The sequence below is a fragment of the Ailuropoda melanoleuca genome, chromosome 2 (genome assembly GCF_002007445.2).
Source record: "Ailuropoda melanoleuca isolate Jingjing chromosome 2, ASM200744v2, whole genome shotgun sequence".
NCBI classification, from domain to species: domain Eukaryota; kingdom Metazoa; phylum Chordata; class Mammalia; order Carnivora; family Ursidae; genus Ailuropoda; species Ailuropoda melanoleuca.
In genome coordinates, this window is record NC_048219.1 from 36,480,431 (window position 1) to 36,495,836 (window position 15,406).

A 15,406-nucleotide genomic window follows, 5' to 3' on the forward strand; every position below is an offset into this window, starting at 1 on the left:
TTAAAAATTTCCAAAAGAAGTAAACTGGAAGGGTCCTAAGTCAAAGGATTATTAGATTTTGCGAACACTACCAATTTAACTGACTAATGGCTCTAAGCTTAGTAAAGAGTTAAGTAAAACTACAAAGTGTCGAGGGTAAAATAACAGGGAAAGTCCAAAGGACCACAGGCCACAATGATAATCAATAACAGTATAATAAAAATGAAAGGGTCAGAGAATTTGATACAAAAGATGGTTTGTGTACAAAGTCTTATATTTGATGTCTACGGAAAATATGCAACTACAGGTTGAAAATTTTAACTCTGATGTCAGCTGTCTTGAATTTGCACATTCAGTGCAGCAAAGCATTTGGTAAACACACTAACGTGAATGCTAACAATGCCACTGAGAAGTGAGTAACTTTGAAAGAAATATTTGAATTCAGTACCTGTTATGATATACTACGGCTGTATAGGCTTCCTTTGAAAATTCTGAACAGCTAGATTTACCAAAGATTACCTGTAACAAATAACAGCATGTTGAAACTTTGTTGTAATAAATGCTGGATGTTCATATCTATGTAAGAATTTGTCTGATTTAATAACTATTGGAGAACAATGGGCAAAATCAGCCCAATGAAGAACAATGTGCCTACTGACGCTCATTAATAAGTTCAATTGCTTAGTTGTAAATTTCTTTTCAACTACAGACCCATCTGACATTCAAACATTTGAAAAGTTTCTACCCATATTTCCTTTTTCTTAAAGAAGGTGAAGAATTCATTTTAAAATCTGGATGTAGCGTATCATTTGGAAATTTATGTAAGAAATATGGTCTTAGAATGGTAGTATATATCTACTATAAATTGGTGGCTTCTCCACTAAAACAGTAATCATTCTATAAGTCAAATATAAATTATTTATAAATGATTTTTAAAAATCCTATTTTAGGTCAAGCTATGTATCCTTTGCTTCCACTATTCCTTACAAGCTACTCTATAAAGAAGGAGGAGGCCATTCTTATATTCTTTCATATGTGTTTAAAAAAAAAAAATCCACCACAACAAAAAAAGTATAACCCTATTGGAGAAAGGTTAGAGGTAAAATAATTCAGTCTGCATATCTGCCTCTTGAGTTCTAATACCAATATTATAGTTAATTAGGGCAGCTGGTTAGATAAATGGCTTATGATTCCTATGTGAGATAGTTAGGCTTGCAATGTTAACTAGCCATAAGTGAAACTCTTATGTCTGGCCAGCCATCTCTACATATGCAGAAATAAGTACATGGACATATCATCACACTTCCATCAACACAACTGGTAAAATAACTCAAACTTTATATCTTATACAAAGGCATTAATTGGTACCATCCATAAATAAAAAGAACATATTAACCGATATTTGTGTTTCTTTTTGTAACAGTTCAAGCAGGTCCTTTTATTTTAAGGGTGTGTAAAGGTGTAATAATTATGACTCTCCTAGATAAGTCTAATTTCATCAATTTGCTAAGAATACATTACCATATTTTTATAAAATGTTGTTCCAATGCCAGATTTTGAAGTTTATGATTTTATCATATCAATGTTATATGATCAAGACATTATCTTAGGATCCATTTGAGTAGTCCTTATTTTTCTAAAAATTAAGCCAAGACAATGTGTCTGTGTTTCTATACTTTCAACCAGCCACTAGGATAAACAGAAAAGTATTCATTTTCATATGACTAATAATACACAAATGAAAGGATTGCAGTACCTTTTTTCCCCGAGAAGCTATCACTTTTCACAAAGTAACTCATTTATTTTCATAAATGAATGATAAAAAAGTGGAAAGTGTTCCCTTTTTTGACCATATGACAGGTATTTTTAACCATTCATCAACACAAACTGAGCATCATTTCTGTGCCAAGCACTCTGACAAGCATCAAGATACAATCATGGCATGGTCCCTGCCCTCAAGGAGCTCACAATCTAGTAGACAAGATGAAGAAATAAACATATAATCTTAAAGTGATAAGGCCCATAAAAGAAACCAGAAGATGCTATGGTAGCACCAAAAGAGGGAGTGGTCTAACTGCCAATGTGGCCGGATGCAGCTGGAATTCTGCAGAGGAGGCCATATATATGCTAAGACAAGGAAGAGTTTGTTAGGCAAACAATAACAACAAATTATCTTACATATACTACATTTGTCATACGCTCAAATCCATGTGACAATTCACCTATAACAAAGCACCTATTTTCACAATCCAGTATCTTTTCATCAACTGTGATAGTACATTCATTCCTTCAGCAGAAATAAAAAACTAATAAAGAACATGAAATGCTAATTTCAAACCTCAAAAATAAATTCTACATTTACCAACAAATATTTATTCAGCGTGTATGATATGCAAAGATCTGAGACAGCTGCCATAGAAGAATACAAAGATGAATAATTTGTGCTTGTTGCTGTCAAGATCTATAAATGCTGATGAAACAGAGACAACAGGAAAAGAGAAAATATACAGCTTTCCTAGTAAGTAGAAAATCAGAACTTGATTTAATGACTGACACAGAAGGCTAAAATAAAACTCTGTTAACAATGCACCTATTCTAAAGCCCATTTTCATTCCACTAGGGTTCTCAGAGGTCGAACATCTACAGCGACAGTCATTCTCCTACTCCATATGTTACTAACTTTAGTTGAGCCTAAAATCTGCTTTCATGGAACTTGCACTGTATTTCACAGAATGTACATTAATGTTCCACAAATCGTAAACGACAATCTGGGCAATCCAGAATCTCCCCAGTCTGGCCTCAGGCTAGTATTTCTGACTTATATTACATTGCTCTGGCTCCCTGGCAACTCACCACTGTACCACTGTTGAATGACATTCTCCAACTTGAGAGAGCTGCTTTCTTTCCCCCACTGTCTAAGACAATGCCATTTACGTTTTAACCCCCTTTGGCTTTAGTTCAGATAAACCTCCTCCAGGTGAGACCTGCCTATTACCCTGGCAAGGCACTCTCTCCTACTAATGTACATCTATGCCTTTGAATCCGTATAGCAATCTTCTAATACTTAGCAAATACCCTGGTTCTCAATATTGGCTGCAAAGTGTAATCCCTTGCGAAGATTTAAAAATACTGATACATGATTAGTTCCCACCCTCAGACATTATAATTTAATTGGAGTAAGATTCAGTCTGAGCACTGGTATTTTTAAAAGCTCCCCAGGTAAGTGTAATATGCACTATTACCAGGATTTCTTAACAAACATGGGAAAAATCATACATATTAGAATCACGTGGGGAACATTTTCAACCTATACTACAGCCTCATATACTGCCCGTCACTTTACACCTCCCTTTCCTGGCCTTTCATTCTAAAGGAGAAGAATCAGAATCACAGATGACAAGAATAGAGAAAAAATACATCTGTGCTTTGTTAGAGTACCTGAGGTGATTCTGTTCTGATCCTCTTTTGAAAGGCACTATTTTAGAATTTTATGTGTTTATCTCATCCTCTAGGTTACAAGTCTTATTCATCTTTGTATCTCTGGGAGTGACTATCATCAACCAAGTCGTCAATAATTAAGACTTCAATATGAAGTGTTGAATCACTCTGTTGTACACTTGAAAGTAAAATTACACTGTATATTAACTAACCGGAATTTGAATATAAATTTTTAAAAAAGACTTCAAGTAAACCTGTACTATCTGTACAGGAAGTAATGCAGTTAGAAACTTCGTTTATGAGATCATATTAATTTCCAGTTTAGAGCTGCCAACTAAGTAATACCAAAAAAAAAAAAAGTTTATTTGAACCATAGATGAAGAACAGGAAAAGTAAAGAACACTTCTTACCGGCATGGCATTGCTTGGATCCTCCCCATACATGAACTGTACTTTCACTGTTATATTTCTTGCAGAACCTTGGCGATTGGCAAAATTGAGACTCTGAGGGTATATGTAGAGAAGATTTCTGTGAAGGCAATAGTATACATGATAGTGAGTATATATCTAAAAATGGTATGTATTCCTGCATGCCACAAAAGAAAAGGATGGAACAAAAACTTAATTATTAATATTTGCTAGCCACTATACTATTTTCACATCCAATGTTTTATTTGATTCTTAGAGCAATCATTCAAAAATAGCAATCAAATATACCCCAATTTTGCAGATGAACTGAAGCCTAGAAAACTTAAGTGAGGTTCACATACAACTAAGTAAGCAGCAAAGCTGAAATCAGAATATAGGTCAGTCAGACTTAAAAACACAAGCTCTTTCTTATACAAGAGGATTCTGGGAAATAAATGAGTATGGACTAAAACATTATTAAGAAGTTAATAGCGGGGGTGCCTGGGTGGCTCAGTCGGTTAAGCGTCTGCCTTCGGCTCAGGTCATGATCCCAGGGTCCAGTCCAGCACTGGGGTCCTTGCTCAGTGGGGAGCCTGCTTCTCTCTCTGCCTGCCTCTCTCTCTCTCTGACAAATAAATAAAAATTAAAAAAAAAAAAAAAGAAGTTAATTGTGGGGGCACCTGGGTGGCTCAGTTGGTTAAGTGGCCAACTCTTAATTTTTGGTTCAGGTCATGATGTCAGGGTCATGGGATAAAGCCCTGTCTCTGCACTCAGCGGGGAGTCCACTTGAGATTCTCTCTCTCTCTCTCCCTCTGCCCCTCCCCCACATGCTCTCTCTCTAAAATAAATCAATCTTTAAAAAAAAAAAAAGTTAATAATGTATTATGTTAGTTTCTCCAAGCAGATAAAAAGGGGATGACATTTATAGATGAAACTTTTATGTAAACATGATCAAGGATTTAAGAGGTATAACATTCCACAGTGTTTGTTCAAAAACACATATGATAATATGCAAGGTGTAACAGTATTGGTAATTGCTGTAAGACAATCACGTTAGTCTGCATTTATTTTACTTCAAGCCCAACTTGCATCTTACATAACTTTAATAGTCCCTGTTGCCACCACAGAGAAGATAAATAATTCAAGAAAAGACACAAAAGAGAGGGCTAAAAAAAAAAGAAGAAAAAAAAGATAAAGAATGAGAGTTACTTGCTGAAGACTAGTGCTGAGAGCTAATGAACAAGACTTCAAGTATAACAAAGCCCTGCTAATCAACTGCTGAAGCAATGAAAATAGAGGTCAAAATTTTCTGGAACATGGTAGGGCAATGTAGAAATTCTACATGAACACAATCTTTGACCTACGAAACCTGCCTCTAGTCTAAAGAGATAACTACACATACCTACAAATGGATGTATTAAAAAAATTCACTATAACATTTTTTGTAGTAGAGAATAATTACAAATAATTGTGAGCAAATATAGTGTTCATCAGCACAGTTCTAATTAATTAAATTAATATGTATTAATAAGAAGAAATACTACAGAGTCTGCAAAATGACAACGTGCAGCAATGTTTATTGATGTAGAAAGAGATACCCAGCATGTTGGATGAAGAAAAAAGGCAGGTTCGTTAGCAGGATGTATAGTGACATACGCTACTTATGGAAAATTGTGAAGAAATAATAGCTGAAAATTTCCCTAACCTTGGGAAGGAAAAAGACATCCAGATCCAGGAAGCTCCCAGAGAGTTCCAAAATTAATGAGCACAAAAAGACTCACACCAAGCCACATTATAATTAAAATGTCAAAAGTTAAAAAGGAGAGAATTCTAAAAGCAGGAAGAGAAAAACAACTTGTTACAAGGGAACCCCAATAAGACTATCAGCAGACCATGCAGCAGAAACTTTACAGGACAGAAGACAGTGGCAAGATACATTCAAAGTGCTGAAAGAAAAAACTTCCATCCAAGGACACTCTACTCAAGAAAGTCATCATTCAAAAGTAAAGTAGAGACAAGAATTTTCCAGACAAGCAAAAGCTAAAGGAGTTTATAATCACTAAACTGGCATAACAAGAGCTATTAAAGGGAGTTCTTTAAGTTGAAAAGGTGCTAATTTGTAATAAGAAAACATGAAAGAAAAAATCTTTTTTTTTTTTTAAAGATTTTATTTATTTATTTGACAGAGACAGCCAGCGAGAGAGGGAACACAAGCAGGAGGAGTGGGAGAGGAAGAAGGCAGGCTCACAGCGGAGGAGCGATGTGGGGCTCGATCCTATAACGCCGGGATCACGCCCTGAGCCGAAGGCAGACGCTTAACCGCTGTGCCGCCCAGGCGCCCCTGAAAGAAAAAATCTTACTGGAAAGGTAAATATATAGTAAAAGTAGCAGATTAATCAGTTATAAAACTAGTATGAAGGTTAAAAGACAAAAGTAGTAAAAATAACTATAATACTTAGTTAAGGCATACACAAGATAAAAAAATGTAAAATATGACATCAAAAACATAAAACATGGGAGAGGGGAGTAAAAATGAAAAACCTTAAAACTGGGTCAAACTTTAGTTGTTATTCATTGTTACAGATACAAGTTATTATGTGCAAGCCTCAAGGTAACCACAAAGCAAAAAACCTAGAGTGGATACACAAAAAATAAAGGAACCTAAGCATACTATTAAAGAAAGTCATCAAACCAAAAAGGAAAAGAGTGAGAAAAGAAAGGAACAGAGACAAACTACAAAACAAATGGAAAACAATTAACAAAAAGGCAATAAGTACATACTTATCAATACTTACTTTAAAAGTAAATGGACTAAATTCTACAGTCAAAAGACAGAGTGGCTGAATGGGTAAAAAAACAAGACATATCTACATGCTGCCTACAAGAGACTCACTTCGGATGTAAGGAAACACAGACTGAAAGTGAAGAAATGGAAAAAGATATTCCATGCAAATGAAACCAAAAGAAAGCTGGGGTAGTTATATCAGACAAAATAGACTCTAATATAAAGACTATAATAAGAGACAAAGAAGGTCATTACATAATGACAGAGGGGTCAATCAACAAGAGGACAGTTCGGGGGGTGGCAGGGAAAGAAGAAAGGGGAGGAAAGAAAGAAAGGGATAAAAGGATATTCCTGGTTAAGAGTGAAGACTCAAGTTCCTTTTTTATACTTTTCTATTTTGTTTGAATATTTTTACAGTGAGAACATGACCTTTATAATTAGATAAAACAATAAAGTAATTTCGATGGGGGGAGAATAGGTGTGTATAACAATAAGCATACAATCTAAAAGTCACTAAAGACGTGGAGAAGAGTCAGTTGTAGTCCAAATAGTCAAAAGTGAAAAAGGCAAATAAGGAAATGTTATGACTTGTCAGTTTCCTAATCAAAAGAACTAAAGAGCAAAGATGACTATGACTGATTAACCACCAAAGGCATCAAATAAAATCTGCACAAGAAGTATTTACTGACTCACCAAACATCAGGTACCATGTTACATGCAAGGGAAATAAAGGAAGATTAAGAGGCTATTTGTTGGTCTTGAGGAACAGACAGTCTAATGAGACAGAAATGCCTATAACAGACCACTTCACAAAAATGTTGTGAGAGAAGTATGCACAGAGTATGGGAGGAAGAGATACCTAGTTGACTGTGGGGAATTCTTTTCATCTTCTACCTTTACAATATATTTGTTGAAGAAATGGGACTATTTTTGTGTAATTTTTCCAGAGGCTAGAATTTATTGGTTGCATCCCTATAGTGACATTTAACACATTCCTCTGTGTTTTCTATAAATTGAGAGTTGGATCTAGAGCTTTGGTCATATTTAGGTTTGAGGGTTTTTTGGCAAGATCATTTCATGAATGGTACCATGTCTTTCTATCAGGAGAAAAATGTCTGGTGGTTTCTCTTTTTGTACAGTTAGGAGATGGTGACCAATGCCTAAATCCATTAGCTCCATGAAGGGTCGCCAAAAGGTAATATTCCATCAGTCCTTCTATATTTAATAGCTGGAAAATCTCTATGAAGAGTACTTTTCCTCATCTACTATTTGCTTAGCCAGTGAGCCATTATATGGGAGACAGGAATAAATGTTTTGACCCTTTTCCATTATTTTCCAGTTTTCAAAAGAAGCAGTTGGTACATTATAATCTTCTAGGAGAAATTAGTTGTTCTTTTTTTTTTTTTTTAGTAACACCTATAAACTCATGGGCCAAACATATTAATCGGTTTCAATACACTACAGTTATTATCTTTATTGATGTTCAAATTGTCCCATCTTTGGCAAATGAAAAAGCCGATTCAAACTGGCTCCTGACTCCTTGTGATTCAGTCATACTGCTCTTTGATGCTTCTTGCTATCTGTTATATAGCAAGATGTTCCAAGCTCTTCTTACATAGTTTCTTCCAGGAATCAGAATCAGCCATTTCTCCAAGGAGCTTTGGTTCTCTGAATGAGAAATGTTTTTCCAAGCTACAATCTGGGCACTCATTGTGGGTTAGTCACTGTTCCTAGGCCATTTAAGTAAAAAAAGAGTGAGGGGAAAATGTGTGTGTGTTTTTTTTAAGATTTATTCATTTATTTATTTATTAGAGAGACAGAGAGATCAAAGAGGGGAGAGGCAGAGAGAGTCTTAAGCCAACTCTGTGTTGAGCATGGAGCCCAACGAAGGGCTCAGCCTCACAACCCTGAGACCATGACCTGAGCTGAAAAAACAAGATGGACGGATGCTTAAACAAATGCATCACCCAGGTGTCCCGAGAGGAAAATGCTTTTAACATGAAACACATTCTGAGTACATACTGATATTTCAAATTCCAATTCAAGACTACAAGGTTTTTATTTAATCCTTTCTATCTTGCATCTACCTATCATTTTTTCTATGCTGAGAATCATTCTGAAGGACATAAACTTTTCTTTGCTGGGGGGGATTGAGTCTGTGGCCTCTGCCACAGAACTGATGGATTTGGATATAACCAAATTATCAGAAATGGAGTTCAGAGTAACAATGGTCAAGATGATGTTTAGACTTGAAAAAAATATTAACAAGAATACAGAATCTCCTAAGGGCGGAAATGAGAGTGAATCTGGCAGAAATTAAAAATTCTATGAACCAAATACAGTCAAAACTAGATGCTCTGACAGCCAGGGTAAATGAGGCAGAAGAACGAATCAGCGAATTGGAGGATGGGTTAGTAGAAGAGAAAGCTCAAACAGAAACTTGGCTCAAAAAAATCCAATCTCAAGGATGTAGGTTACGGGAGATTACTGACTCAATGAAACGTTCCAATGTCAGAACATCGGCATCCCCGAGGGGGTGGAGAAAAACAGAGGTCTACAAGAGATATTTGAACAAATTGTAGCTGAAAACTTCCCTAATCTAGCAAAGGAAACAAGCATTCATGTCCAAGAGGCAGAGAGGACCCCTCCCAAGCTCAACCACGACAGACCTACGCCACGTCACGTCATAGTGCAATTCGCAAATATTAGATCCAAGGATACAGTATTGAAAGCGGCCAGGGCAAAGAAATTTCTCACATACCAAGGCAAAGGTATCAGGATTACGTCAGACCTGTCTACACAGACCTGGAATGAGAGAAAGGGTTGGGGGGGCGATTTTTTTGAAGGACATAAACTATGGGAGAATTAGAATATCATGTAATTATTCATGTGTGCTATTCCAAGAATGGAGTTTTAAGGAACTCCAAGATACTGTGGCCATCCAGCAGAGGATGAGACTGCCAAGATAACTGAGGAAGAACCCACAGAGAAGTAGAAAGAAAACCATGAGAGCGCAGTGACATGGAAGCCAAGAGAAAACAACATAAGAAGAATTAAACAGGTAAGGGGTGCCTGGAACGCTCAGTTGGTTAAGTGTCGGATTTTTTTTTTTTAAATTTTTTTTAAATGTCAGACTCTTGATCTCAGCTCAGGTCTTCAACTCAGGGTGGTGAGTTCAAGCCCCGCATTGGGCTCCATGCCCAGCATGGAGTCTACTTAAAGGAAAAAAAAAGATTTGAATGTTTAAATGTCAAACACCACTCAGGGGCCAAATGAGGTAAGAACTGAAAAAGGTTAACTGGACTTAGCAACATGAAAGTTCCTGATACCATCAGGCTTAAAACACAAAAAAAGTAGGTTCAAGAGCAGGTAGCTGTTAAGAAAATGAAATAAGTGAAACTCTGAAAAGTGCAGCTGTAAAGAAGAGAAAGATCATGCAATAGTTGGGGGACAGAATATAGGGATTTTGGAAGTTTTTAAAGATTGGACAGGTTGGAGTTTGATTACATACTAATGAAAAGAATCCAGTGGAGACAGTTTGCATACATTAGAACAAGAAAGTAAAGATTCCTGAAATAGTAGGAGAGAACAGGATCCAAAGCGCATAACAGATTGCCCTTAATTATGTTTGTAATTCCTCATTGGAACAAACATTTGCTGAATATGCAGTGTGCTAGATACTAAGAATATAGAGATAAAAGACAACGTTCTTGACCTCACTGGCCTAGAGGGAGAACTGGACAAGCAAATAATTATAATGGAGTATGGTAAGTGCTATGAACATGGAATGTCACTGGAGCCCACAAGAGGAATTGAGGCTAAAGAATCTGCCCATACTTTTCAATTAAAAAACTGTAAGTAGGATAGATGTGCAGAACACACAGAAGAGCAAAACACACTATATTGTCCCCCACCCCTCGTGGACATGGACATGACTGGACTCCTCAACATCTTTCAAGTCTCAGAAAACCTAACCTTAATCTCCCCCCACCATCACATCACTTTGTTATTCCATTCACAACTCTTAAACAATTTGCTTAAAACAATCCAAAATTATCTTGTTCATTTATATATCATTTCTTGTTTTTACATCTCCTTTATACATAGATAGATAGATAGATAGATAGATAGATATAGATAAAGCCCAAACTCCAGGAGGACAAGGAACTTATCTATCTAGTTAACTGCTATATTCCCAATGCCTAAAACAGTGCCTCATATTAAATGAATGAATGAATGAATGAATGGATGAATGATACAGAATGCACACAAATATTTAGTTAATACTTTTGAGAGTTTGGATTCCAGGTTAAATGGACATTAACTAAACATTATCTATAAGCTATGCTTGATTTCCAATATAAACCAAACAGTTTTAAATTCAACTTGTTTCTGAAGGTAAAAGGCATAAAACTGAATCCAGAATCTTTTCCATTTGACTAACTCTACCAATAAATTCCCACATAAACCTAGTAAGTCTTTACCTTGCATTTATAATACTTCAGAAGAACTGCAAATCAGCAGTGAGAAGGGAGATTAATGAAGTGCTGAGATAGCACTTAGCCATTCAGGGAAAAAAGATATTCATATTTCACCCCCTCCTCAAAATAAATTCCAGAATAATCAAAGGTTTAAATAATAAAAATAAAGCCATAAAAGTACTAGAAAAGCTTTAAAGATACCATATTTTATAAATGAGAAAGATATTTCTGAGAATGAGCCACAAAAATTATAAAAGACAAATTTTAAAGCCTCTGCAGAGCTGGTGATACCATAAACACAGGTGGAAGACAAATGACAGATTGGAAAAACACTATGTGTTACATACAAGACAAAGAGTTAGTATCCATAATACGTAAATAATTCCCACAATTAGAAAGAAACAAACAAAAAAGGGGGGGAGAGTTGGACAGATGGGACTTATATAATACCTAGGTAATTCATAAAGAGAGCAAAATAGATGGCCAGGAAAATAAACTAGACGTATTTGCCTATTAGATTGATTGATATTTAGGGGGCACCTGAGTGGCTCAGTTGGTGAAGCATCAGACTCTTGATTTTGGCTCAGGTCATGATCTCAGGGTTGTGGGATCAAGCCCTGCCTCAGGCTCTGCACTCAGCAGGAGTCTGTTTGAGATTCTCTCTCTCCCTCTGCCCAGGCCCCCCTAACCCCATGCACACATGTGCATGCACTCTCCTCTCTCCCCCTCTCTCCCTCTCTCTCTAAAATAAATAAATCTTTTTTAAAAAGAATTTATTGATATTTTTTGTTTTTCTCATTCAAAGCATTGGTGAAACTTCACAGGAAAAGAGGAACTCTTGTTACTCTTGGCAGAAATGTAAACTGGCACAACTATTCTGAAGGATAATCTGGCATGGAAATCATGTGCAGCTACTCATCCAAGGGATCGGGCATGACACAGCACAAAATGTTAATAGTAAGAGTCAGTGTTTTAAGATTTTGTTTGTTCGTTTGTTTAAAGAGAACAGGAGTGTGAGCGAGGGGCGAGGGGCCGAGAGAGAATCTTGAGCAGACTCTCCAATGAGTGCAGAGCCCCACATGCGGCTCCATGTGGGGTCCCATCTTCACAACCCTGAGATCATAACCCAAGCTGAAATCAACAGTTGGTAGCTTAACTAACTGAGCCACCCAGGTACCCCTAGGATTTTTATTTTTTACAAGTTTCAGAAATATCAGGGTTTCCACAATAAGTACGTTCAGCATAAAAATTTAATATTTATTAATAGTGAACATGGGGGAAAAAATAAGATACATGAAATAATTACTTCAAAGGTCACTCAACTTCTGGATCTGCACCGTCCAATAAAACAGTCTAATGAAACTACTAAGCACTTGATGTGTGCTTATTCTAATTGAGATGTGCTGAAAGTATAAAAACACACCAGATTTGGAAGATTTAGTATGAAAAAAATATCTAATTGATGTTTTTATATTGATCACATATTGAAATAATATTTGATATCCTGGATTAAATAAAATGTATTATTAAAATGAATTTCACTTGTTACTTTTTACTTTTTTTTTTTTTTTTACATATATAGCTCACATTGTATTTCCATTGGACAGTGCCTGTTCTGGACAAAGAGAGGATAGGAAAGCCAATGTATTAACCTGGCATTATTCTTCACTTTAGTTAATATAAATATTTCCATTTATAAATGGGTTTTTCTCATGCAGTTACTTTCAGAATCTTTCTACCAAACATTAAATCAAAAACAAATGATCACATTTTTAAAAGGAAGAAATTAAAAGGGATACTACATTCAAAAGATCCCAATGCCTGCCTTGTGTTTTATTTGGAAGTCACATCTCCAGAAGATTGCATAACCTGGGAGAGGACAAAGGACTTTGCTTTGCTTGAAACTTAAACAAGACTTCTAAATGTCCTAAAATTCTAGGTAGCTAAAAAGTTTTGTATATTAGTTCTTAAAAACTGGAAATCTTTAGATTAGGGCCCAACTTTTAGTTTCTTATTTCCTTTGGCATAAAAATTTTTAAACTTTCCTAACATTACTGGTTATATTTTATTAGGGTTCTATTTAAATAGGCACAAGTTCAAGCAAAGCTTAGATTCTGCCTTTGACCATGTGTACTCAGACAGGAGCCATTAAAAGGCAGATGTAAAATCACTTCTAAAATTACTATTTTCATTACGCTCCCCACATTGGTACTCTTCTACAGCTCGTGAATACGCAATTTCTTTACGTCAAGTATATTCAGTAACATGTCAAACTCATATAAGAAAAAAAATTATCCAGATATTTCTACCCAGAGATGACAATATAAACCAAGAATATGTGACTGTTGCCTTTAATCTGTTAGTGTCACACATAATTATATAAATTGTGCAGAAAGTGTTAATATTCTAATACAGTAACCAAAATGGGAGGAAATTCCCTCACATAGCCTGCCTTTGTATTAGTGTTCAGTTACTTTCATGCACTGGAAGGGGCAAATTCAAAAAACTTTTCAAATCCCTTTCTCTAAAAAGAATCTCCTATATCAAATCAGGTTGAACATCTACTATATGCGAATTTTGTCCCTGGAAAACTCCCATGTAATGACTTTATCATTCTCTTTTTCATTCAATGTATTTACATTGTTTCTCAAACATGTAAGGCATTTTACTGAATAAAGTACTTACTGTAAGGGATATGAATTAAAGACAGATACAGATCTTGCCCATAAACAGCTTATAGTGCAACAGAGAGAAGTTGGCCCATCTCAATTTCCCCTCAACTAGAAGGTAGATGAAACATCAGGGTCGATAGTTTTAAGCCAGAAAAGCAGACAGTTTAGTTAAGAGAAGTTTCGAAATATGTCCTTCGTGACCAATGATGACAACACTAACTTTTTCTTTAAAAAAAGGAGAAAATTCAAGTCTCCGTACTAGTTCTACATACACTTTTATAATTCTATAACATTTAACTATGGTGAGGATAAGATGAAAATGAAAAATAAGAATTTTTTTTGTTTTTCTTCCTTATTAGTGGAAGTATTTATATATTTTTATTTACTTGGATTCTTTATTTCTCTTACAAACAGAAATATTTATATAGTTCTGTATTAAACACTTAAAAAAAAGGTATACGCAGGCTAAATAAAAGACATAATTCCTTATACCTACCAAGATCCAAGAGACCAAAATGCAGAGAACCTAAATTTTAGCAAAATTTCTCAACTTGTGTCATCTTAACATGAGATTAGATAATATTCACCAAAAAAAATTACATTATGGACATAGATGCATTGATTGTTTCTAATTACCAACTAACTAATATATAATGAATATTTACTTTATACCAGATAGTGTTCTGTGCTTTAAAAATGCTAATTCTTAATCTTCATACAACCCTATAAAGTAGGTATTACCTACACTTGACAGACAAGAAAATGGAGGTACGGAAAAGCTAAATAATTTGACCAAGAGTTACAGAGCTCAAGAACAGGACAGCCAAGATTCCAAGTTGGCCTGCCTCTCTCCAGAATCATACTCAAAACCACTATAGTTTACTACCTGACTGTAGCTATTACATCCAAAAGCCCTTATTCCTAAATCATCAAAGGAAAGGGTCTCTATTGTATACCACGAGTAGGCATTTCTAAGGATAGAAATTTGGAAATGGTTCATTTTATGAAGTTTTGTTTGACAATTTACAGTTTAAACTAAAATTCATTATGTTAAAGCTTTCACTTTGCAAAAAAGCTATTAACTTTATTTAAAAAAATTTTTCAGATAGGCCTGATTACACACACATACAGAGGTTCAAAGGTTGTTTACATGTGATATAATAACTAACATTTTGAGTACTTCCTATTTGCCAGACACTGTTCTAAGTGCTTTACACATATCATTTCTTTTAATTTTCATAGCCCTATTAAGTATGTACTATACCCCACCTTACATATGGGAAGAATGAGGTATGGGGAGGTTAAGTATCGTGTCCAAGGCCAGACAGCTAGAGCTGGCTGTTGGACATAGATGAGAGTCTAATTCCAGAACCCACACTCTTTTAACAATTCTATATTAATTTATCAAGATAAGGCATTTCAAAGGACTTATTTTTTTTCTCAGAAAGTTCTCAATGAGCGCTCAAGAAGGATAATCAGGGGCACCTGGGTGGCTCATTCAATTAAGCGTTGGACTGTTGATTTCCACTCAGGTCATGATCTCAGGATTCTGAGATCCAGCCTTCTGTGGGGCTCTACACTGGGTGTGGAGCCTGCCTAAGAATCTCTCTCTCCCTCTGCCCCACCCCATCCTCCTTGTGCATG

At 35.6% G+C, this 15,406-nt stretch overlaps 1 protein-coding gene across 9 annotated transcripts in view; it reads right to left on the reverse strand.

Annotated features, from left to right (window-relative positions):
• Positions 1–15,406, reverse strand: part of DOCK7 (dedicator of cytokinesis 7) — a 211,715-nt gene that overhangs the window by 107,299 nt on the left and 89,010 nt on the right. For 8 of the 9 annotated variants that reach the window (XM_034653591.1, XM_034653595.1, XM_034653593.1 and 5 more), the window contains exons 15-16: positions 3,828–3,945; positions 428–498 (exon numbers count right to left, since the gene is read on the reverse strand). In XM_034653591.1, the coding sequence (XP_034509482.1) occupies positions 428–498; positions 3,828–3,945 (189 nt within the window). The remainder of the gene's footprint in view (positions 1–427; positions 499–3,827; positions 3,946–15,406) is intronic. The other variant, XM_034653600.1, reaches the window with a different exon arrangement.